The sequence below is a fragment of the Phyllobates terribilis genome, unplaced genomic scaffold (assembly GCF_046119375.1).
Source record: "Phyllobates terribilis strain yellow unplaced genomic scaffold, ASM4611937v1 Scaffold_116__1_contigs__length_5312468, whole genome shotgun sequence".
In the NCBI taxonomy this organism is placed as follows: Eukaryota; Metazoa; Chordata; class Amphibia; order Anura; family Dendrobatidae; genus Phyllobates; species Phyllobates terribilis.
Window position 1 is genome coordinate 2,839,522 of NW_027362876.1, and position 25,868 is coordinate 2,865,389.

General features: G+C 43.5%; 1 protein-coding gene across 3 annotated transcripts in view; it reads left to right on the forward strand.

Annotated features, from left to right (window-relative positions):
- The window catches only part of LOC141201473 (uncharacterized), a 323,215-nt gene that overhangs the window by 128,973 nt on the left and 168,374 nt on the right, over nt 1-25,868 (forward strand). The window contains exons 1-3 of one of the 3 annotated variants that reach the window (XM_073663470.1): nt 14,689-15,069; nt 16,163-16,312; nt 16,442-16,621. The exons of 1 other annotated variant lie outside the window; for it this stretch is intronic. In XM_073663470.1, the coding sequence (XP_073519571.1) occupies nt 14,995-15,069; nt 16,163-16,312; nt 16,442-16,621 (405 nt within the window). In that variant the 5' untranslated portion in view covers nt 14,689-14,994. Of the gene's footprint in view, nt 1-14,688; nt 15,070-16,162; nt 16,313-16,441; nt 16,622-25,868 lie in introns of those variants that run through there. One more of the 3 variants, XM_073663471.1, reaches the window with a different exon arrangement.

A 25,868-nucleotide genomic window follows, 5' to 3' on the forward strand; every position in this document is an offset into this window, starting at 1 on the left:
ATGCTGCGGATTTTTCCGCAGCGTATATGCTGCGGTCAAAAATCCGCAGTATGTTCATTAATTTTGCGGAAGCGCAGCGGAATCAATGTGCGGATGGTACCCAAGTCTGGATGAGAGGAGACTCTCATCCAGACCTGGGTACCAAAGAACCTGTAAAAAAAAGAATAAAATAAAGTTTATACTTAACTTCTGATGTTTTCCCTCCGCGCTGTTGTCTGAAGGACCTGCCACGTCATTGAGTCATGTGACCCACCACATGACTCAATGACGTCACCGCAGGTCTTGCACACAACAGCGTGAGCCGCTCAAGACTCCGGACGGGGCAGAGAATGCATCAGAAGGTGAGTATAAAGTTTATTTTTTTATTTTTTACCATTCTGAACAAGTTGTCAAGCACTTTTCCAAGTGATGCTTGGAGAAGTGCTTGATAACCCGCATGCAAAGACGCCTCACAAACGCTTCTACCTGGCGGGAAAACCGCATTTAATATCCGCATGCGATTTTCCCGCCAGGGAGAAGCGTAAAAAATATGCTTCAGGTCCGCAACGTGGGCACATAGCCTTATCCCTCTTGACATTTTGTATTTTTATGTGATTTGAATTGTGATTAATAAAGTGTATTTTTAATCTCTATATTGTCTCACATTTATCTATATACAGTGTGACAAAGTCACTGGCAAAGTTCTGGAGGGGAGAAATGTTTCACTGAGGCTATTAGTGTCAGTGATTTGAAACCTAGAAGATTTTCTCCAGCACACTATGTGTTGAGAGGGGTTAATCTGCCATTTTAGAGGGCTCGGTTTTTTATGACTATAGAGCGGGTGGGAGGTCATTCACCATATCTCCACCCCAGGGTGTGGTCTGGGATATAAATAACCAGCCTTTGGAATCATTAGCTGTTCAGTGTGTCTGAAGAGGCTAACTCCAGGGAGGCACTAGTGTGTTGCTAAACTTAACTGGGTGTGTTTGCTAACCTTGAGCGTATTGACTGTGCTATATATTTTATTTTGTTTTCCCATTATGCCAGAAGGGCAGTATTTGTTTTGATAGCCTTTACATTGTTTTATGCTGTGCTTGAACAAGCTACTGAAAGTTTTAAAGAGGCGTACGGAGCGGAGCCGCGCGTGTACGAGGCGTACGGAGCGTAGTCGCGCGTGTACGAGGCGTACGGAGCGTAGCCGTGCGTGTACGAGGCGTACGGAGCGTAGCCGCGCGTGTACGAGGCGTACGGAGCGTAGCCGCTCGTGTACGAGGCGTACGGAGCGTAGCCGCGCGTGTACGAGGCGTACGGAGCGTAGCCGCGCGTGTACGAGGCGTACGGAGCGTAGCCGCGCGTGTACGAGGCGTACGGAGAGGAGCCGAGCGTGTACGAGGCGTACGGAGCGGAGCCGCGTGTGTACCAGGTGTATGGAGCGGAGCCGCGTGTGTACCAGGTGTGCGGAGCCACGTGCGTGTGTGCGGAGTGGAGAAGCGTGTGTACCAGGTGTACGAAGCGGAGCCGTGTGTACGAGGTGTACGGAGCAGAGCCGTGTGTGTACGAGGTGTACGGAGCGGAGCCAAGTGTGTACGAGGTGTACGGAGCAGAGCCGTGTGTGTGCGAGGTGTACAGATTAATACTTATTAATCCATAAAGCAGCAAATATCCTAGAAATCAAGACTCTCTTCACCTTGACCATGAAGCTTCTGATCAATATATCCCGAGTTATCTATCTGCACCCTCTGAATAGAGCGAGTTCTGTGTCACTAAGATGAATGATGATGGGAGTGTATGTGCATGAAGGAAGCTGTCAGTTTCTATGTACCTCCATTTACCTCACTATGGCTGTATACATGTTTGTATGTATTTCAGCCATTAACTCCTTGTTCGGTCTAAGATGATGTGATGTGGCTTCCGTACACATAGTTGATGGGAGGTATGTATCACAGAGGTGGTTGTCCTCTGTGATGTAAACCTGGAGTATTGCTCTAGTGCACATAGTACTAAGAGGCTTGTTTTGTGCTTCTGGACCAGGGTTTTAGGGGCAGCTTGAGAGATGGGTAGGCCTGGCTGCCCACATACCCACCCCTGGGTGTGGTCCATAGGGTAAAATGGAGTCTGTTTGTTTTGACACGTGGTCTGTGTGTGTGGAGGTAAGAAGGCCCCCGTGTGTCATCTCCAAACTGGACTGTCTCTAAAGTGCCATTGTTGGAACTGTTTACTTTGTTTTGCCTGCATTGAAAGGCCATTTCTTTTCCTTTGCTTGTGATGTGGTTTATGAAGAACCAATAACCCAGCAAGGACATATGGATGGAAACGGTTCCCGTGTTGCTTCACCACGCACCAAAGTGAGTAGCATTCCCACAATTGGTGTTAGAAGTGCGGGCAGCGTTCCCAGGGAACACGTGTGACTGCTACAGAGGTCCTGCATGCCCTAGGCAAAGGCGGCCATAAGCCAGCAAATAACGTCAGATAGCATGGAGAACCTAGTGAAACACCTGGTACAAGCCCAGCTGCAGCAGCAGTACCAACAACAGCTGGCGTAACAGGAGACAAATAAGCTGCTTATGCAACAGAGTTTTGTGGCATGGCAGCTGATTCGACTCAAAGGTCAGCTGATGATTTTCCCATCCTGAAGGCGGTAAGGAGAGTCCTGCAGAAAATGACCAAGGGTGACCACATACAGGCCTTTTTGACCATTTTTGAAAGGGTCGCTGAGAGGGAGAAACTCTAGCCAGAGCAATGGGCAAAAGTGCTGGTGCCATACTTAACGGGGGAGCTCCAGAAGGCCTACTATGACTTAGCCTTAAAAGACGTGCTTGAGAGTGACAATGTCAGGGTACAACGGGTCCACCGCTGGGCATATCACAGTGACAAACCCCCTCGCTACCAAATGTTTGATTTGCTGAACCACGTCCAAAAATGGTTGCAGGCAAAGTCCTCTACCCCTGCGCAGATGGTAGAGCAAGTGGTAATGTACTAGTTTGTGCACTCCTTTCCGAGGCCAATACAGACTTGGGTTGCCCAGGGTGATCCCCGAAATGCCAATGACCTGGTCAGACTGTTCAAAAGATATCAGGGGGTCGATGGTTCCTTGAGGAGGCAACCTACTCCACACTGGAGGTCCCAAGAGGGGGCTGAGACCCAAAAAGAGGTTGGGTGTCCAAGGTCTAAAGGGTCAGTGCAGGTATGCCAAAGGTCCCAGCTGGCAATATTATATGCTGGAAATGTCACAGCCCAGGCCATATAGCCCCCTGTAGTCCCCTGACCTCCAAGCAGATGGACTGTAGCCTGGGTCGCCACTGTTCATACTATGTGTATCCAGATTGCAGTGCGAACTTTCCACACAACAAGGGGCCACAAGCTTGTCCTGTAATGGGGAATGGTCAGCAAGTGCCTGGACTGCTAGGCTCAGGAAGTTTGGTGACCCTTGTGAGGGCCACATTTCCTCTCCAGCTTATCCCTGGGAAGAAGGTTGACGTCAATTGCTTTCACGAGGATGCTAAAGACTATCCAGTGGCCAGAGTGGACATTGAAATGTGCCCAGATACTGAGTCTCATGAGATTGGCATGGTCTAGGACTTACTGCACCCCATTATTATAGGTCAGGACTTTTGTTTGTTTTAGGACTTTTGGGGGAGGGTGACAGTGCTCGATTAAGAGACGGGTCGCCCCTAAAGAACTGTCACCACACTCAGAGTCTGACAGGTTTCCCTTCTATGTCCTTGTGGGGGATGACGAGGTAGTGACCCTTGGGGCTAACATATCAGATTTAGGGGTGACCAGCAAAAATGTTGGGTCTGCCCAGGATTGGGAGCTAACTCTAAAGGAGGAATTCAATAATGTAACCGTCTTAAACGGTATAGCGCAAGAGCCAGGGGCTGACACCAGGTTTCCCTATTTTATGTTGAGTGGGGACTTATTGTACAGGGTTACTAAGGTCAGAGAGGAAATAGTGGAGCAATTGTTGGCACCATGACCATGTAGACGGAGGAAGATGAACATGGTCCATTCACATGTCTTGACCATTTGGACGTGGATAAAACTTTAGAACGGGTTGTGCGGAGGTTCTATTGGCCCAGATGTAACCTAGTAACATAGTTTTTAAGGTTGAAGGAAGACTAAGTCCATCTAGTTAACCCATAGCCTAACATGTTGATCCAGAGGAAGGCAAAAAAAAACCATGTGGCAAACACTAAGCTCCACATTGGGGAAAAAAAATTCCTTCCTGACTCCACATACGGCAATCAGACTAGTTTCCTGGATCAACGCCCTATCAAGGAATCTAGTATACATAACCGGTAATATTATACTTTTCAAGAAAGGAATCCAGGCCCTTCTTAAATTTTAGTAGTGAATCACTCATTACAACATCATGCGGCAGAGAGTTCCATAGTCTCACTGCTCTTACAGTAAAAAATCCCCGTCTGTGATTATGATTAAACCTTCTTTCCTCCAGACGTAGATGATGCCCCCTTGTCCCTGTCTCAGGCCTCAGAGTAAAAAGATCAGTAGAAAGGTCTTTGTACTGTCCCCTCATATACTTGTACATAGTAATAAGATTACCCCTAAGCATTCGTTTTTCCAAACTAAATAACCCCAAGTGTAATAACCTGTCTTGGTATTGCAGACCCCCCAGTCTTCTAACAACCTTGGTTGCTCTTCTCTGCACCAATTCTAGTTCAGCTATGTCTTTCTTATACACCGGAGACCAGAACTGTACACAGTATTCTAAGTGTGGTCGCACTAGTGACTTGTATAGAGGTAAAATTATGTTCTCCTCATGAGCATCTATGCCTCTTTTAATGCATCCCATTATTTTATTTGCCTTTGCAGCAGCTGCCTGACACTGGCCACCAAACGTGAGCTTGTCGTCCACCAATACACCCAGGTCTTTTTCAGTGACAGTTTTGCCCAGTGTTTTACAATTAAGCATATAATTATACATTTTATTTCCTCTGCCCAAGTGCATTACCTTACATTTATCCCCATTAAAGCTCATTTGCCATTTATCAGCCCAAGCTTCTAGTTTACATAGATCCTCCTGTAATATAAAATTGTCCTCCTCTGTATTGATTACCCTGCAGAGTTTAGTGTCATCTGCAAATATTGAAATATTACTCTGTATGCCCCCTACAAGGTCATTAATAAATATGTTAAAAAGAAGCGGGCCCAATACTGACCCCTGTGGTACCCCACTGTTAACTGAGACCCAGTCTGAGTGTTTTCCATTAATAACAACCCTTTGTTTCCTATCACTGAGCCAATTCTTAACCCACATACATATATTTTCCCCTATCCCCATTGTTCTCATTTTATGTATCAACCTTTTGTGTGGAACCGTATCAAAAGCTTTTGAAAAGTCCATATACACAACATCCACTGCATTTCCTCGGTCCAGTCCGGAACTTGCCTCCTCATAAAAGCTGATCAGATTAGTTTGACAGAAACGGTCCCTCGTAAACCCATTTTGATATTGGGTCATGAGGTTATTCTTCTTCAGATACTCTAGTATAGCATCTCTTAGGAAACCCTCCAGGATTTTACCCACAGTAGACGTTAAGCTTACCGGCCTTTTAATTTCCAAGTTCAGTTTTTGTCCCCTTTTTGAATATTGGCACCACATTTGCTATACGCCAGTCCTGGGGTACAGACCCTGTTATTATGGAATCTTTAAAGATTAAAAATAATGGTCTATCTATGACGTTACTTAATTCCTGCAGTACTCGCGGGTGTATCCCATCTGGGCCCGGGGATTTGTCAACTTTAGTGATTTTTAGACGCCGCCATACTTCCTGCTGGGTTAAGCAAGTGACATTTAATGGAGAATTTTGGTTATCACTGATCATGTTTTCTGTCATGTGATTTTCTTGTGTAAATATTGTTGAGAAAAATCATTTAGCATATTGGCTGTTTCCTCATCCTCATCCACCATTTCACCCAGACTATTTTTAAGGGGGCCAACACTATCATTTTTTACTATTTATGTAGTTAAAGAATATTTTGGGATTATTTTTACTTTCTCTGGCAATGATTCTCTCTATCTTAATCTTTGCTGCCTTGATTTGGTTTTTACAGAATTTATTTAATTTTCTGTATTTATTCTGTATTTATTTAATGCCTCATCATTACCTACTTGCTTTAGTTCTATAAATGCTTTCTTTTTGTCACTTATTGCGCCCCTTACAGCTCTATTCAGCCATAGTGGTTTCCTCCTATTTCTAGCATGTTTATTCCCATAGGGTATATATTGTGCACAGGTCCTATTCAGGATGCTAATAAATGTCTCCCATTTGCTTTGTGTAGTTTTATGTCTCAGGATATCGTCCCAGTTTATTGCACTAAGATTATCTCTCAACCGTTGGAAATTTGCCTTCCTGAAGTGTAATGTCCTTGTAACCCTTCTACTACACATCTTATTAAAAGATACATGAAAGCTTATTATTTTTTGATCACTAATACCCAAGTGACCCCCAACTCGTTTATTTGATATGCGGTCTGGCCTGTTGGTTAATATTAGGTCTAGCAGTGTCCCCCTTCTTGTTGGGTCCTGAACCAGTTGTGAAAGGTAATTGTCTCTCATAGTTGTCAAAAACCTATTACCTTTGCTGGAACTACAGGTTTCTGTCCCCAATGTATTTCAGGGTAGTTAAAGTCCCCGATAATAATGACTTCTCCTTGAGTCGCTGCTTCATCTATTTGCTTTATGAGGATATTCTCCGCTGCTTCCATTATTTTTGCAGACTTACAACAAACCCCTATCAGTAATTTATTATTTTTTCCCCCTCCCCTTATCTCCACCCATGGGGACTCTACGTTTTCATTAGATTCACATATATTCTCACGCAAGATGGGTTTTAAGGGTGATTTTACATATAAATATACACCCGCCCCTCGCTTGTTTGTATGGTCATTTCTGAACAGACTATAGCCCTGTAAATTAACAGCCAAGTCATGGCTGTCGTCCAGCCATGTCTCAGATATCCCCACCATGTCATAATTATTTTCCAACAAAATTCTAATTCCTCCATTTTGTTGGTGAGGCTTCTGGCGTTAGTGTACATGCATTTTATGTATCTCTCTGTACCTCTATTCCTTCTTACTATTTTGACTGTTCTAACTCCACCCCCAATTTCTTTATTTGTGCTCTAGGTCACTATCTGCACTATCTGCCCCACCTATAAAATGAATACCCTCCCCCCAATCCCTAGTTTAAACACTTTTCGAACCTTCTAGCCATTTTCTCCCCCAGCACAGCTGCACCCTCCCCATTGAGGTGCAGCCCGTCCCTAGCGTAGAACCTGTAGCCAAATGAGAAGTCGGCCCAGTTCTCCAGGAACCCAAACCCCTCCTTCCTACACCAATTCCTGAGGCACTTATTTATCTCCCTAATCTTCCATTGCCTCTCTGGCATGGCACGTGGTACAGGCAGTATTTCAGAGAATACCACCTTGGAGGTCCTTGCTTTAAGCTTGCAGCTTAATTCCCTGAAATCATCTTTAAGGACCTTCCACCTACCTCTAACTTTGTCATTTTTGCCAATGTGCACCATGACTGTTGGGTCCTCACCAGCCCCTCCCATTAATCTGTCAACCCAATCGGCGATGTGCCGGACTCCAGAGCCAGGTAGGCAGCACACTGTTCGAAAATCCCTGTTTTTGTTACAGATAGCCCTTTCTGTTCCCCTAATAATTGAGTCCCCCACTACCAGAACCTGCCTGGCCTGCCCCGCTCTCTTATTTCCCCCCTTACTGGGAGGACATGCCTTGCTGCAGCAGTGCTACCCCTGTACTGACACCCCCCTCATTTGCCAACTTTGCAAACTTTATGGGGTGTGCCAGATCAGGACTAGCCACCCTGGCACTCTTCCCTCTACCTCCCCTTCTAACTTGTCACCCAGCTAGCTGCCTCACTGTCCTGAAGCTCCCTACTACCACCCTCCCCCACACCTACCCCAGTGAGCAGCAGACTCCTTTCCATATTGTCAATGGATCTCAGTGTTGCCAGCTGCTCATTTAGATCCAGAACCTGGGCTTCCAAACGCACAAGATGCGCACATCTCACACAGCAGTATGCACCCATGACCGGCTGTTCCAAGGATTGCATACATGTGGCAAGATGTACACTGGATAGCATTGTCAATTATGGAGCTCATTTCCTAATTGGGATTGCACTAGACAGAAAATTTAAGTAAAAAAGAAATGTAAAGAATTAATAAAATACAGATAGCAATTTCGTCCAAATTCCTCCCTTCCAAATTCCTTGAATCCAAAGTCACTAAATCACAAGTCACACACTTACTTCCTTTTGCACTTACGCTCCGGCCACACTCAGCTCGTTCACACTCGCTATAGAAGAAGATTTAAAGAGTTTTTTTTTTCACCTTTATCAGCAATCCAACCTACAGCTCAATGCACTTCCAAAGGACTTCCAAGTGCTGCGGAATATGATGGCGCTATATAACTAAAAATTGTTGTTATTATTATATTAAAGTACAAATATTTATCATAACATTAGAAACAGCAAAAAATAGATTTTTTTACTCTGCATAAGTTCTTCATACAGCTGAATTTCACCACCACTAAAGGATTAGGTGGCTTATAGCAGAGTGTAACACGTTTGCAAGAGAAAAAGAAAAAAATATGTTTTGTTCTCTGGCTAGCTACAGAAAACATCTATTTTTTTACTCTGAAAATAACAGAAGTTCACCGCCTCTAAAGTAGTAGCTGGCTTATAGCAGAGTGTATCAAGTTTGTCACAGAAAAAAATATTTTTTGGACTCTGCCTAGCAAGAGAAAAAAATCTATTTTTTTTACCCTGAAAACAGCTGAAGTTCAATGCCACTAAAGTAGTAGGTGGCTTTTAGCAGAGTGTATCACGTTTGCGACAGATAAAAATACTTTTGTGGACTCTGCGTAGCAACAGAAAAAATATTTTTTTTTTACTGTGCATACAGCTGAATTTCACCCAGCAAAAAATGACAAAGTGGGCTACTATAGCTTGCACTATCACATTAGTAAATGAAAAAAAGTCTGCATCCAGCTGAATTTCAACCCCACAAAATCAAAAGTTGGGCTACAAGGGCTTGCTTGCGTTATCACATTAGCAAGTGTAAAAATATATACAGTACAGACCAAAAGTTTGGAAACACCTTCTCATTTAAAGATTTTTTGTATTTTCATGACTATGAAAATTGTACATTCACACTGAAGGCATCAAAACTATGAATTACCACATGTGGAATTATATACTTAACAAAAAAGTGTGAAACAACTGAAAATATGTCTGATATTCTAGGTTCTTCAAAGTAGCCACCTTTTGCTTTGATGACTGCTTTGCACAATCTTGGCATTCTCTTGATGAGCTTCAAGAGGTAGTCACCGGAAATGGTTTTCACTTCACAGGTGTGCCCTGTCAGGTTTAATAAGTGGGATTTCTTGCCTTATAAATGGGGTTGGGACCATCAGTTGTGTTGTGCAGAAGTCTGGAGGATACACAGCTGATAGTCCTACTGAATAGACTGTTAGAATTTGTATTATGGCAAGAAAAAAGCAGCTAAGTAAAGAAAAATGAGTGGCAATCATTACTTTAAGAAATGAAGGTCAGTCAGTGCGAAAAATTGGGAAAACTTTGAATGTGTCCCCAAGTCCAGTTGCAAAAACCATCAAGCGCTACAAAGAAACTGGCTCACATGAGGACCGCCCCAGGAAAGGAAGACCAAGAGTCACCTCTGCTTCTGAGGATAAGTTTATCCGAATGACCAGCCTCAGAAATCGCAGGTTAACAGCAGCTCAGATTAGAGACCAGGTCAATGCCACACAGAGTTCTAGCAGCAGACACATCTCTTCAACAACTGTTAAGAGGAGACTTTGTGCAGCAGGCCTTCATGGTATAATAGCTGCTAGGAAACCACTGCTAAGGACAGGCAACAAGTAGAAGAGACATGTTTGGGCTAAAGAACACAAGGAATGGACATTAGACCAGTGGAAATCTGTGCTTTGGTCTGATGAGTCCAAATTTGAGATCTTTGGTCCAACCACCGTGTCTTTGTGCGACGCAGAAAAGGTGAACGGATGGACTCTACATGCTTGGTTCACACCGTGAAGCATGGAGGAGGAGGTGTGATGGTGTGGGTGGTGCTTTGCTGGTGACACTGTTGGGGATTTATTCAAAATTGAAGGCATACTGAACCAGCATGGCTACCACAGCATCTTGCAGCGTCATGCTATTCCATCCGGTTTGCGTTTAGTTGGACTATCATTTATTTTTCAACAGGACAATGACCCCAAATACACCTCCAGGCTGTGTAAGGGCTATTTGACCAAGAAGGAGAGTGATGGGGTGCTACGCCAGATGCCTGGCCTCCACAGTCACCAGACCTGAACCCAATCGAGATGGTTTGGGGTGAGCTGGACCGCAGAGTGAAGGCAAAAGGGCCAACAAGTGCTAAGCATCTCTGGGAACTCCTTCAAGATTGTTGGAAGACCATTTCCGGTGACTACCTCTTGAAGCTCATCAAGAGAATGCCAAGAGTGTGCAAAGCAGTCATCAAAGCAAAAGGTGGCTACTTTGAAGGACCTAGAATATAAGACATATTTTCAGTTGTTTCACACTTTTTTGTTAAGTATATAATTCCACATGTGTTAATTCATCATTTTGATGCCTTCAGTGTGAATGTACAATTTTCATAGTCATGAAAATACAGAAAAATCTTTAAATGAGGTGTGTCCAAACTTTTGGTCTGTACTGTATATATGGGATACTCGTGCATACCGCACAATACAAGCAGTGCACAACACAGTTCTATGCCATGGGCCCTTCTGTTTCTGTCTGAATCTCAGTAATTGCATAAGAAAAAAAAAAGTGCTGCAAGGTTGATTTCACAGGCACACAGCAGAGGACTTATCTACGCTATCTGACTTCCAAACAAGCCCTCATCTATCTAGCTAAAATCTCTCATTAAACAGGAGCATATTCAGCAGGAGGGTCTGGCAGCAGTGACATGCGCTTGGGAACGTGGCTGAATGGCGCTGAGGGAACATGGCTGCTCTTTATATAGAGAGGACATGTGATTTTAGCAGCCAATGGCAGAAGCCCTTGTGTCTGGACAGTGTGGATGCTTCCTGTGCTCTGATTGGCTAGCCGCACTTTCCTCACTTAAAGTTACAGGAAAAAAAAAAGATTACAAGCGCTCCGCTGCTCTGACCTCTTCTGCGGTCTCCCCACCCCCCTTCCACTCATTTAACACGCCCCCCACTCATAATAAGCAAGCACTAAGCTAACCAAACTGTTAAAAATCTTGTAGTTGCCCCGCAATCAAGTTTCTGCACTTATTCGCTGAACGTTGCCAATTTTCCTGAATTTAAGTAAAAATGCTCGCCTTTGTGAACACGAATCCGAATGTGCCACACTCGTGCAGAACTTAAAATTGAGATCGGATTTTCAACATATTTGCTCATCAATATTCACAATAACACTAATTTTGACCAGGGGTGCCCAAACTTTCACATGCCATGGTAAGTCGTAAGGACCATTTATTTCCTACTATCGTTTGTGAAGAATTCCAAAGTTATCACCACATAAAGTACAGAAAAGAAGTTTTTTTTGTCCTGATGAAGAAGTCTGTAGTACTTTGAAATGCGTTGACTAAGTAAAGAAAATGTCTAGGTCTCTTGAAACCAAGTTCATCTTTAATTAAGAAAAAATGGTCACCTGCAGTAGTCAAAGTGCTTTATTTGAGTTTACTACCACCGAAATGTACCACATAGCTTGTAATACTCTATGGGTGAGTAATTGAACCCAGAAAAAAAATGTCAATGCTTTTTTGGAGGGTTAGGTAACACTGATTTGTATCACAAAGCACGTAATACTCTATGGATAAATAATTGAATTCAGAAAAAAAATTCAACGCTTTTTTGGAGTGTTATATAACACCAAAATCTACCACAAAGCACGTAATACTCTATGAATGACAATATAGTAAATGTTTTCAACCCCCCCAAAAAAGAATGTGGTCAACTGCCTCAGCTATATATTTAGCAATGGACTGCAAAGCCCTAAGCCCTGCCTAAAGACTGTACTTAGCCACTATCTCTAGGCTAAATGCAGAATGTATCTGATACAAACAGCAAAGCACATAATTAGCACTTACAAAGACTGTTAGTATGATAGTTCAGCTACAGCGCCAGTATCAACACTAGAGGTGTCTGATTCATTAAAGTCCTGGACAAGCATTCTTTCACTCCAATAAGAACTGTCCCTGAGCTGTGAAATGGCGTCAGTGTGCCAAGCCTAGCGGCGCCTGTCCTTTTATACCTCTAATGATATAATACGGCCAACCAATCTCAGTAATGGTACTACCAAGATGGCTAAGGCATTACAGTGACTCGCAGGCAATCCCCGCATGTTTATTGGTTGTGTAACAGAAGCCAAATATGCAGGGGCGGGGATTAGAGTTTCAAATTCGAACACTGGCTAATGCTCACCAAGTAACAAGCACATCCGAGAACCCAGATACTCGAGTGATATCCAGGTATAACCGAGCGCATTCGCTCATCCCTAATGCAGACATAAAACACTCTTTCAATTATTCAAAATCCCTCATAACATTCGTTGGCTAAACCTTGATATCCGCCCCGTACGTGTGAGGTCAGTAAGAGGTTTAGCAATCGGAAAAAACCCCTAAGAAATATCTTATAATAGTTGGCGAATCCTAGAAAACGTTGCCACACTTTCAGGTCACTAGGTTGGACCCAATCTATTATGGCTTTCACCTTCCCAGGATCCATCGTAAACCCATCAGCCGATAAAATGACCCCAAGAATGAAACTTCCTGAACAGAAAAAAATTCTCAATTTTAGCAAACTAAGAATTTTTTGAGCAGTGCAATTTTTTTTAAACATGCAGCGTCAAACTCGCAGCAAATCCTGATCGTGAGCACATATCCTAATACTACACGGACATATTCCTGGTGAGAAATCCAAGTCAGGCAAAAAAATCATCACTGTAAATCACAACAAATCTCCCAATGTAATCAGAGAAATATCATTCAGAAAGTTGTGAAATCCTGTTGGTGCACTGGAGAATCTGAATGGGAGGACGAGATTATCGAATAAATCCTCAGACGATAAAGACGCCGTTTTCCACTCATCACCCTTCTTGCTGAGAATCAAATTGTAAGAACCATTAGGTTCAAGGTTAGGAAAGCATTTAGCCCCCAAAAGCTGATTATAGTTACGGCTCTGCACGGCATACACCTCGTACACATACGGCTCCGCTCCGTACACCTCGTACACACATGGCTCCGCTCCGTACACCTCATACGCGCGCGGCTCCGCACACCTCGTCGCGCGTGGCTCGGCTCTGTACACCTCGTACACACGCGGCTCCACTCCGTACACCTCGTACATGCGCGGCTCCGCTCCATACACCTCGTACACACAAGGCTCCGCTCCGTACACCTCGTACGCGCGCGGCTGCGCTCCGTACACCTCGTACAAGCGCGGCTCCGCTCCGTACACTTCGTACACACGTGGCTCCACTCCGTACACCTCGTACACGCGCAGCTCCGCTCCGTACACCTTGTACACACACAGCTCCGCTCCGTACACCTCGTACGCACATCTCCGCTCCGTACACCTCGTACTCGCGTGGCTCCGCTCCTTACACTTCGTACACACACGCGGCTCCGCACACCTCGTACACATGTGGCTCCGTTCCGTACACCTCGTACACACACACGGCTCCGCTCTGCACACCTCATACACATGCGGCACTGCTCCGTAAACCTCGTACACGTGCGGCTCTGCTCCATACAAACACGGCTCTGCTTCGTAAACCTCATACACTCACGGCTCCCCTCCTTATATGTCACAAATACACGGCTCCGCTCGGTACACCTCGTACGCGCGCGGCTCCGCTCCGTACACCTCGTGCATGTGCGGCTCTGCTCCTTACACCTCGTACACCCGCGGCTCTGCTCCCTACACCTCGTACACCCGCGGCTCTGCTCCCTACACCTCCTACACACGCGGCTCTGCTCCCTACACCTCGTACACACGCGGCTCTGCTCCCTACACCTCGTACACGCGCGGCTTGGCTCCGTACACCTCGTACACGTGCAGCTCTGCTCCGTACACCTCATACACACACGGCTCCGCTCCGTACACCTCGTACACATGCGGCTCTGCTCTGTACACCTCGTACACGCACGGCTCCGCTCTGTACACCTCGTACACGCACGGCTCCGCTCTGTACACCTCGTACACGCACGGCTCCGCTCTGTACACCTCGTACACGCACGGCTCCGTACACCTCGTACACACGCGGCTCCGCTCCGTACATCTCGTACACACGCGGCTCCGCTCCGTACACCTCGTACACACGCGGCTCTGCTCCGTACACCTCGTACACACGCGGCTCAGCTCCATACACCTCGTACACACGCGGCTCTGCTCCGTACACCTCGTACACACGCGGCTCTGCTCCGTACACCTCGTACACACGCGGCTCCGCTCCGTACTCCTCGTACACACGCGGCTCCGCTCCGTACACCTCGTACACACACGGCTCTGCTCCGTACACACTGTAAACCCCTCCTGACCCCACACATAAACTTCAGCTCATCCAGCACCATGACAACCAGCACAGCAGAGTCCTGCATCCACTGAGGCCCCTGATCATGTGACCCCTGACTCCTCCCCTCCTGTGACCTCATCACAGCTCCTGTGCGCACAGAGCAGCCATATATGTGGTGGCGGCTCTGCAGGTGGAGGTATGTGGAGACCCCCATTACTGGGCGCAGGGGGCATTAACCCCTTCAGCACGGAGACTCTTTTGGGGTCTCTGTGTGGTGTGAACAGTGAGGTAACAGCTGTGGACAGAATGCGGCTTAGCTGGTTCCCGTCCACATTAGATCCATTCAGACGACTGCAGGATGAAGGACAGAAGCCCAGAGAAGTCCTCACACAACGCCATTATTCCTCTCCTAGCTCCAGCACAGTAATGTAGATACTAGTGATGACATTCGGGGGATTTGCAGGAATATGTGGCAGATATTTGCTGGATCTTCTGCTTTCTGGACCGCTTCCTCCTGTAAGTCCTATGAAACAACCCAGACGATCCTGTCAGGTCTGTGACGTGAGATCCATCAGCTGTCGGCACAAGCAGCGTTTCATGGGGAGGGAGTTGTGGTGTGAACACGCTCCTGTTTACACCTTACGGGGCCAGACGCTTTCTATAAGCCGGCGTCATGTCCATTGGGTGTTCCTTATATAGTGATTGTCACATGACAACAAGATCACGAATGTCAGAACCAATACACACACGTTACATAAAGGTAAGAAATGACAAAAGAAACAACAAAAATGGGAAAGAAACAACAACCACCACACGCCCATATGATATGCTACCACCCAAAGCACTAAATAATATATCCTCACTTATCCCCATTCTTCATGCTGTGCGGTGGCCTTTTTTTGATTCCCGCACCACACTATGTTCCTGCCATACCTGCATCCCCAATTTTCTTTTGTAACATTTTAACACCTGGGTTGTTTTAGTGTTTTTTTATATACTATATGGAAGAATGGAAAAAATAAAATATTTCCAGAGAAAAAAAATACATTGTACAGGGAGATATTGGCATCAAATAACTCCTGTCTTGGTGTTCTTATAAACAAGCTTTTATAAAAGCCTCAAACATCTGTGTGTGAATCAGACCTGAGATCTAACGTGATAGATTACAGTCCGGTGAAGACAGGAAACATTCATATAGACAGACGGTGGAGATGTAGTCAGTGACGGACTCTGGCCAAATATGTTTCTAGAGCCGTAGTAGAAGATGAAGATGTCGTCCTCATCATAAAGTCGTTATTTCTCATGTCACGTGTAATGAATATCTCCTGCAGTATTGCTAATGACCAATTCCAGTGTACGTAAATGAGCCGAAAATTAGCAATAAGGAAGATGAGTCTATGAGAAATGTATGCAGCTGCAGACTCCGAGGAAGAAACTGCTTGTTGTCTGTGGCCTAAAATATATAGGTTTTATTACTAGATGTAAAGAAGAAAACTAAATACTGTAAAATAATAAATCTCCTCATATGTTTCCCCTTATTATCTCCAGTAATTGTATTATTACACAGGATTTTTATGATGTTACATCGGCTCATCTTCTTCTCATTGAGGTCTCTACAATATCGGATCCTCTCAGTGAAGATCGTCTATATAAGAGAATTTTCCTGATTTACCCATCAAAGATGGATATGGACAGAGACAAGATGGCGGAGAGGATATTACACCTCACCCTAGAGATCCTCTTCCGGCTTACTGGAGAGGTGAGAGATTCTGATGACGTCACATTACATCATTCTTATCTATGGGAATAACAGATGGACAGAACTGGAGAGGTGAGGACTCTGGAAATGTCTGGAGTGAGATTTATTAATGTGTCTCTCCATAACCAGGATTACTCAGTAGTGAAGAAGACCTCTAGTGAGCGCCGTCAGGACACTGTGTCTGAGGGATGGGAAAGAACCCAGAGCCCAATCACTGGGCCTCCACCTCTCCCCCTGATTCATGAGGACATCAATGACCATAAGATCCTAGAACTCACCTACAAGATGATTGAGCTGCTGACTGGAGAGGTGACACTGCTGGGAATACTGGGACATTATACAGTAACGCTATGAAGGGATCAGGGGGGATGACTGTATCATTGTATGTGTCAGGTTCCTATACGGTGTCAAGATGCCACTGTCTATTTCTCCATGGAGAAGTGGGAGTATTTAGAAGGACACAAAGATCTGTACAAAGACGTCATGACAGAGGTTCCCCAGCCCCTCACATCACCAGGTAATAGACAGGACTAAATACACACGGCCTATATTTATCTGTATGTAAAGAATGAATTCAGCCCCTGTATGTGTTTCCTCCAGTTTTATCCAGTAAGAGGACAACACCAGGGAGATGTCCCTATCCTCTTCTTCTGCAGGACTGTAAACAAGAAGACCCCAATGTTCCTCAGGATCATCAGGTAGATGGAGAGAAGGTGTCATGAGATCTCCCCTATGATGTGTAGACGGCTGTGAAGGTCTTGTGCTCAGTCTTGTTTTATCCACCAGTATTATATGTTTTATACTTGTGTAATGAGAACGGTGGAGATGGCAGGATTAGAGCTGATCATAGATGTGATTTCTCCATCTGTCTGTGACTTTTACAATATTTTTTTCAGGGTGAAGATCTGACCCATATTATTACTACAGAGACATATGTGAGGGGTGATGAGCGGTGTAAAGAGGAGATTCCTACATATGACTACCCAGGTGAGTAGTAACCACTAAATGCAGAGAAGTCACAGATTCTTCTCAGTCAGCGGCTGTGGCTGCTTTATTGGTGGTGTAGTCTGGCCGTATCACAATCGTGTGATCACCATTTTGCCGCTAGACCACAACATTCTCACCCACCAAAAATTGTTCAAATGACTTTAGGAATTGAAAGCCCTTTTCTATAGAGCTTACAACCTGGAGGATCCACCTACTCACTGGGATTAGAAGACGCTGACCCTTACCTGACCAGATCTGTAAACTACAAAGCCAAAATTACAGCATACGTAGAATGTACTGACAAGTTAGAAAATCACTTGAAGAAAAATATTATGATGAATCTGTAAGAGAAAGCGGAGGGTAATGATGCTGTTGGCTTCCTAGATCCCTGATATCTTATTGGATGAATCTACCTTCTCTCCCTTCTGTGCTGCTGAATGTGCTCATATGGTTCCTACATGTTCCTACATGACCAGGTCCAGTCTTTCTGGCCAAACTTCACTTTTATGATCGACAGCATTAAATGTGCAGTGAGGGCCAAGAACGGATTTCTGTACAAAAACAGCAGAGTTTCCCTTTATCCTGACTTTTCAATTTCTTTTTAACCCAACTAACTTCAAACAGGATCATGATAAACTATACAGAAAACATTACACCTGTGCCATGATATATCTCTAAGCTGTGCGTGGCTGATGGCTGTAATATACATTTATTCACACCTGCAGGAGATGTGTTGGCATGGCTCGAGCCCTGGTTTCATGGATTCGCTCCACGTCATAAATTCCATTATGTTTTCAATCCTAAAGAATTCAGATTACTGCACAATCTCTCCTGAAATGGGGGCACTAATACTTTCTCTACTCTTCTGGTCAGGATTCATAGTAGCTCCAATGGTCCACCATAAATGAGTGCAACTCCGGTTTAGTAATGGAGTTCTCCCCTCATACATACGTTGTTGTTGGGGATGTAACATATTTTTTTATGTCTTTTTTTTAACAGGTTCATTCTGTATGATAGTTTGATTGTGGTGGGATCGGCCGGCCTCACTTATGTGAGACTGTAACTCCCTAGTAGTCTTTATAAAAAGATCTCCATTACTTCTTCCAAATGCCCGAGATCTAAATTTAAGACACCTCAGCTCTGCACTATTATAAAAAGTTCTCTTTAAATGTCTAATTTTTTTTCTTGAAACTCATCTGATAGAAAATATTGGCCCTTACGATAATTTAGATTCCCAAGAGCCTCCGAGCCCCATACTCTAATTACCCCAGAAAGGTTTCACCACTAGTTACTCTTTATTTTTTTCTGAAGAATACAGTTCAGCTTCATCATTTCGGTAGTTGTGTTATTGGCTTTGGTCACAGTTTTGCCCATCACCCTTTAACTTTTTTAACCCCTCCATATGGATCTGGACTTACTTAGAGACCTCTAGGCTTGGGCCACGGTGTTACCTACTGGTCTGTGGAGTGAGATGGGAAGGAGAATAATCAAGTAGACGGATCGCTATCAGGAGGGCAGAGAAAATACAAAATCAATAGACACAAGAGTGGTCAGTAAACGGGCCGGGGTCACAACTGGAAACAAATACACAAGCTGGGAGCTGAGCACAGAGGACTGAACCAGAGGAGAACAAGGCTGTATCTGGTAGCTTATAGCAATATGCTTTAAGATTTAGTAGGGTGCGGTGCTTTCCCATTGGCTGAAGTAGGGAGCAGATTACGTCAGCTGGACAGCACACACACCCATACTGCCAGACTGGATGGTAATACTGGTCCCAGGCACCCTAATCTTAGGGGCTGGACAGAGCCAGAGCTTTTGATTCTGATATCTCCTCCATCACCAACGCCGCCTGCAAAATGAATAAGGCGGCTCCTGCTGCGAGAAGCAGACGTCGCAGGAGCTGATCCCAGAGAAAATGGGACACACCAATTGCAGAAGTTCTAATATGACAAAATGGTAGAAATCCCCATAGAGTAGTGACGATTTTGACTTCACAGCCACTTTCCGGAAATTAGCACGCCGCGGATGTTGGAGAGTGAAAATAGCAAATCTGCCATTTTATTGCCCAACACATAGTGCCGAGATTGTGCTCCAGGAGACACACACACCGTAAATTAAGTCTATTAGACTGTGAACTGTCATTGTCTTGGTGAATAATACAATATTTTTACATAACTTGCCATTTCTACGGACAATTTAAGTAGAAATATTCAAAAATATAAAATTCAAGGATATTTTATTAAAAAATAACAATTTGTTTTATTCTTAGCAGATGACTGTACCAAGAGATCAGAGGAACAGCTGACATCGTCTTCAATTTTTAAATGGTATGAGCTTGATATTACACAGGATACAACTGAAGTGAATGCCATTACTCCAGATATACCATCATCCCTTCACAGCAAAGATCTGTCATCTGATCCTATGAAACAGGTTATATCTTCTGATTCATTACCGACTACTAAGGAAATTCAAAGTCACAAAATAAGCATTAAAAAACGAACTGCTCCCAAAGCAAAGAAGCCATTTTCACATTCAGAATATGGAAATGGTTATCCCCTCTTTCCCCTTTATTTTCTTAAACATCAAAAAAATCACACAGTGAAGAATAGATTTTCTTGTTCCTGGTGTGGGAGATGTTTTAACCAGAAATCAGATCTTGTTAGGCACCAGAGAACTCACTCAGGGGAGAAGCCATTTTCATGTTCAGAATGTGGGAAATATTTTATCCAGAAATTGAATCTTGTTATACACCAGAGAACTCACACAGGGGAGAAGCCTTTTTCATGTTCAGAATGTGGGAAATGTTTTAACCATAAATCAGTTTTGGTGAATCACCAGAGAACCCACACAGGGGAGAAGCCTTTTTACTGTTTAGAATGTGGGAAATGTTTTAACCAAAAATCAGCTTTGGTTAAGCACAAGAGAACCCACACGGCGGAGAAGCCTTTTTCCTGTTCAGAATGTGGGAACTGTTTTAACCAGAAATCAGATTTGGTTAGTCACCAGAGAACCCACACAGGGGAGAAGCCTTTTTCATGTTCAGAATGTGGGAAATGTTTTGTATTCAAATTTTACCTTGTTAGTCACCAGAGAACTCACACAGGAGAGAAGCCTTTTTCATGTTCGGAATGTGGGAAATGTTTTGTATGCAAATCCCACCTTGCTAGTCACCAGAGAACTCACACAGGGTAGAAGCCATTTTCATGTTCAGAGTGTGGGAAAAGTTGTAACCAGAAGTCAGATTTCATTAAGCACCAGAGAACCCACACAGGGGAAAAGCCTTTTTCTTGCTCAGAATGTGGAAAATGTTTTGTATGCAATTCACACCTTGTTAGTCACCAGAGAACTCACACAGGGGAGAAGCATTTTTCATGTTCAGAGTGTGGGAAACGTTTTAACCACAAGTCAGATTTCATTAAGCACCAGAGAACCCACACAGGGGAAAAGCCTTTTTCTTGCTCAGAATGTGGAAAATGTTTTAACCAGAAGGTGCATCTTGATAGCCACCAGAGAACTCACACAGGGAAGAAGTATTTTCCATGTTCAGAATGTGGGAAATGTTTTATCCAGAAATGGAATCTTGTTATATACCAGAGAATCCACACAGGAGAGAAGCCTTTTTCATGTTTAGAATGTGGAAAATGTTTTAACCAGAAATCGCATTTTGTTAGACACCAGAGGACCCACACAGGGAAAAAGCCTTTTTCCTGTTCATAGAATCATAGAATGTTAGAGTTGGAAGGGACGTCCAGAGTCATCGTGTCCAGCCTCCTGCTCTTTGCAGGATTTACCAAACCAGCTCAGACAGATGCCTGTCCAGACTCTGTTTGAAGACTTCCATTGAAGGAGAGCTCACCACCTTTTGTGGCAGCCTGTTCCACTCATTGAACACCCTCACTGTCAAAATGTTTTTTCTAATATCTAGTCTGTATCCTCTCCCTTTCAGTTTCATTCCATTGCTTCTCGTGTTTCCATGTGCAAATGAGTGTAACTACACTGTGACATCCCTTCAGATATTTGTAGACCGCTTTTAAGACTCGTCTCAGCCTTCATTTTTGCTAGCTTAACATTCCCAAATCCTTTAACCTTTCCTCATAGGCCATAGTTTGCAGTCCTTTCGCCATTTTGGTCGCTCTTCTTTGAACTTGCTCCAGTTTTTCAATGTCCTTTTTAAAATGTGGTTCCCAGAACTAGACACTATTCCAGATGAGGCCTGACCAAGGAGGAGTACACAGTGATAACTACTTCACGTGATCTAGACTATGCTTCTCTTAATACATCCCAGAACTGTATTTGCCTTTTTTGCTGCTGCAGCACACTGTTGACTCAAGTGTTAAAAAGGGCTGTTGCTTAGTTCTATTCCTCCCATTCTGTAACTGTAATTTTCCTTTTCCTTGCACAGATGTAGAATCTTGCATTTCTCCCTGTTAATTACCATTTTATTAGTCGCTGCCCATTGTTCAAACTTATCTAGATCCTTCAGAATCCTTACTCTGTCTTCTCTAGTGTTCGCTATCCCTCCTAGTTTTGCATCATCTGCAAATTTGATTACTTTACCTTCAGTTCCCTTATCTAGATCATCTATAAAAATGTTGAACAACATTGGGGCCAGGACAGAGGCTTGTGGTACCCCACTTGAAACACTCTTCCAATTGGATGACCAATCATTTTTACCACTCTTTGCGTACGATCACTGAGCCAGTTATGAATCCACCTAACCGTAGCCTTGTCAATCTCATACTTGGTCATTTTTTCAATAAGGATAGTATGGATAGTATGAGATACTTTATCAAATGGTTTGCTGCCGTTGAGATTTATTATATCTACCGCATTTCCCTGATCCAGCCTCACAGTGATTTCATCATAGTAGGGAATTAGATTAGTCTGATATAACTTGTTTGCTACAAATCCATGCTGGCTCTGGTTCATTACTGTATTTTTTATCCAAGTACTTGCATACATGCTGTTTAATTATTTGTTCAAAGATCTTTCCTGGTATAGAAGTAAGGCTCACTGGCCTGTAATTTCTAGGCTCCATCTTCTTTCCTTTTTTGAAGATAGGAACAACATTTGCCCTTCTCCAATCTTCTGGGATGTCTCCTACAGGATTTTTCAAAGATTCTGGCTAGTGGTTCTGCAATTTACTATGCTAACTCTTTAATACCCTAGGATGTAATTTATCTGGACCACAGCTTCTAATCTTAATCAGCCAGACGTTTAGATTTGTTAAGCCAGGAGAAATACACTATTATCTTTGTTGACTTTTGAATGTGTGTGTTTCTTTGGCTAATAATAATAATTTTTATTTATATAGCGCCAACATATTCCGCAGCACTTTATAATTAAGTAGGGACATGTACAGACAATAAAAACAATACAATGTATGACATTTCAACAGTCATATGAGGAATGAGGGCCCTGCTCGCAAGCTTACAATCTATATGGAAATAGGGGGACACAATAGGTAGAACATGGTCATCAGCCAGTATCAGTATCTAAGTGCAGTTACTGTGTGCCATTGGTTGCATGGAGGATGCGGAGACAGATGAATAGGCAGGAGCAGATTAAGATGAACATTTAGAAGGGAACGGGAGAGTTAGGTTAGTGAGTTGAGGTGATAGGTTTGTCCAAACAGATGTGTTTTTAAAGCACGTTTGAAAACATGGGGGCTAGATATTAGTTGAATCGTTTGAGGTAGTGCATTCCAGGAAACTGGCGCAGCATGAGAGAAGTCTTGGAGACGGATTAAGTGAAGTTCGGATTAAGGAGGATGTTAGTCTTAGATCAGTTGCAGAATGGAGGGCACGGGAAGGGTGATAGACAGAAATGAGGGAAGAGATATAGGGCGGTGCAGAACTGTGGAGAGCTTTGTGGGTGAGAAAGATGAGTTTTTATTGTATTCTGTAGTAAATGGGTAACCAGTGTAATGACTGGCACAGGGTAGAGGCGTCAGTGAAGCGGACTGATAGAAATGCTACCCTGGCTGCTGCATTAAGAATGGACTGGAGAGGAGTTTGTTTAGAGGGAGGGCTGGTCAAGAAGGACAGTGACTCAGTGTTTGGGAACAATGATGTTTGTTGCTATGCTAATTGCATATTGTACTAACCCAGCTGGTTTATTTACAAGAGCAGAGGGATAAGCTCAAACAGTGAGACCTGAGTGAGCCCTGCACCTTCCCCTCAACTTGTGACTAATAACCCTAGCCACATATGTAAATATAAAAAGGGTTTTCTATGCTGCTGCAAAGAGAATCAAGGAGAATCAGAGAGACATTCCTCAGGACAGAAGATGGATAGCATGGCTCCATCCAGAGAGACATAGATTTGGATTCTACAGGTTTGCAGCCTAAAAGTATATAGTACTGACTGGAAGGATGCAGATCTGCTCCATTGACCATCAGAGAATTCATGGATACTTTTGGGGATCAGGGTAGGGATAATGAGGTCACCTGGCCCCATGGATATATTGTTTGGGCTTGCCAGGTGGGACCCTACATCGCCTGTAACCCATGGAGACATTCGGAGAAGCCAGATTGGGACCAGCCGTTCATCTGGCCCAATGGAAACTCGGAGAGGTCAGGGTGGGACCCTCGGGTCTCCTGGCCTTGTACCTCGATGGACTGTCAGCTTTCTAAGCTTGCCGCTACCTCCTCTCTGTGGGGACCCGCCAAAAGTGAGGGGCCACTAGTTGAGGTAGTTGGCCCTGGAAATCCCAAAGTCGCAGCTGCTCTATTCTCGACAGGCCAGTGGAAGGGTGAGACAGTAATTTTGCAACATCTCGGATATTTTCTCGGACTGTTCTATATGTTTGTCTGTTTAGTGGTTCAATAAAATATTGCCACACTGTTTTACCCTCACCCTGTCTTGTCTGAGTAGTATTATGCCCATGGAAGACCCTCGGATCTTCACACTCACCATCTCTCTGTTTATAGATAATGTGGATTCTTGTATTCCTTCAATAGCACCATGAAGATCAGTTGATGTTACAATTTCTTTCTTAAAGAAGACGTATACAAAATAGGAATTTAAAAGTTCAGCCTTCTCAACATAATTTTTGACCAATTCACCCTGTTCATCCTGTAAAAATTCTATAGCATCTGACTTTTCTTTTGTTTTGACATACCCCCAAAATCCATTTTTATTGCTTTTGGTCTCCCTTGCAAGCCTCACTTCATTACTGGCTTTAACTCTTCTAATGCTTGCCCTGCATTACCTGCAAACAGCATTACATTCTTTAGATATGCCCCCCTCTTTCCATTCAATATACACTTCTTTTTTCCTTTTTAACAAGTGTTTCAGTTCTGTGTATATCCATCCTGGTCTCTTTAAATGCTTCCAATTCTTTCTTCTTTTCAGGATTGTTACTGTGCAGTGAGAATTTCATTTAGCAAAATCTCCCCTCATTGGACATTTCTGTCTTTTAGAACATCCAGTCATTGAACCTTTCTGAGTCCATTAAAATCTGCCTTTCTGAAGTCCAACCTTAAAGTCTGAGTCCTCGCTGTATTCCATTCATGTGTATCATCCCACCAACTTTCAGTGATGTCTATGACATCATATCTCTCTTCCTTTGTTAGCAGCTCCAATTCTCCTTGTTTGTTTCTCATGCTCTGTGTATTTGTATAGGCACATTTTAGTTTGTAGTCGGTTTCTCTTGCTCTTCTATTTTCAATCAGAATTTGTTGTTTTTGTTCTTTATTTCCATTTCTAATAGCAGGGTTCTCAAAAGAATCCTTTGACTGCATATTTTTTTTTTCTGGTCATGTATTTTCCATCCCATAAAAGTTTAGAATGTGGAAAAACTTTTGTGAAGAAATCATTTCTTTCTAGTCACCAAAGTAGTCACACAGGGGAGAAGCCATTTTCATGTTCAGAATGTGGGAAATGTTTTAACTGAAAATTGTATCTTCTTAAATGAATTGTCCACTTTTAGAACAACCCTCATGTTTGTCATTGTTAAAAGTGACGCCAGCAATGATTGGGCGCAGGGCTCACATAACACAAGTACTGATACAGCTGGAACGGCACCAGCATGCGAGGATTGTAATAATAATCATTATTTTTATATAGCGGCCTCATATTCCGCAGCACTTTACATACATATCATTTATCCATTATGTATATATTCAATGTGTTCATTAATAGAGATTTAAAACCTTAGTTATATATAGGTTTATCAAAAGATCATAGCATGACTGAAAAGTAGACAGATGTTATCTTTGCAGTTAGAAACAACTGACGTTCTGAGATATGTGTAGACAGTAACCGTATCTTTTGAAACACAGTATGCTTAGAATATTATCTATAGTCGGCAGCGAGTATTAGTGTTAACTGCCTGTCATATCTGATTGTGTATATTTTGCATTGCCTGTATAAGCTTGATCGGAATGAATTGGCGTCAGACGGCCTGCTGAGTATCTCACTTGTCTCTTTGTTAACAAACAAAATAAACAGATTTTTACTCCAGAATTCAGATTATCTTTTTTTGGAAAATAGAACATGTCACTTCTTTCAGTGTTTTTACAGCAGAAAACACACCTGCGTTTTTGCATTGTTTTTTCACCCAT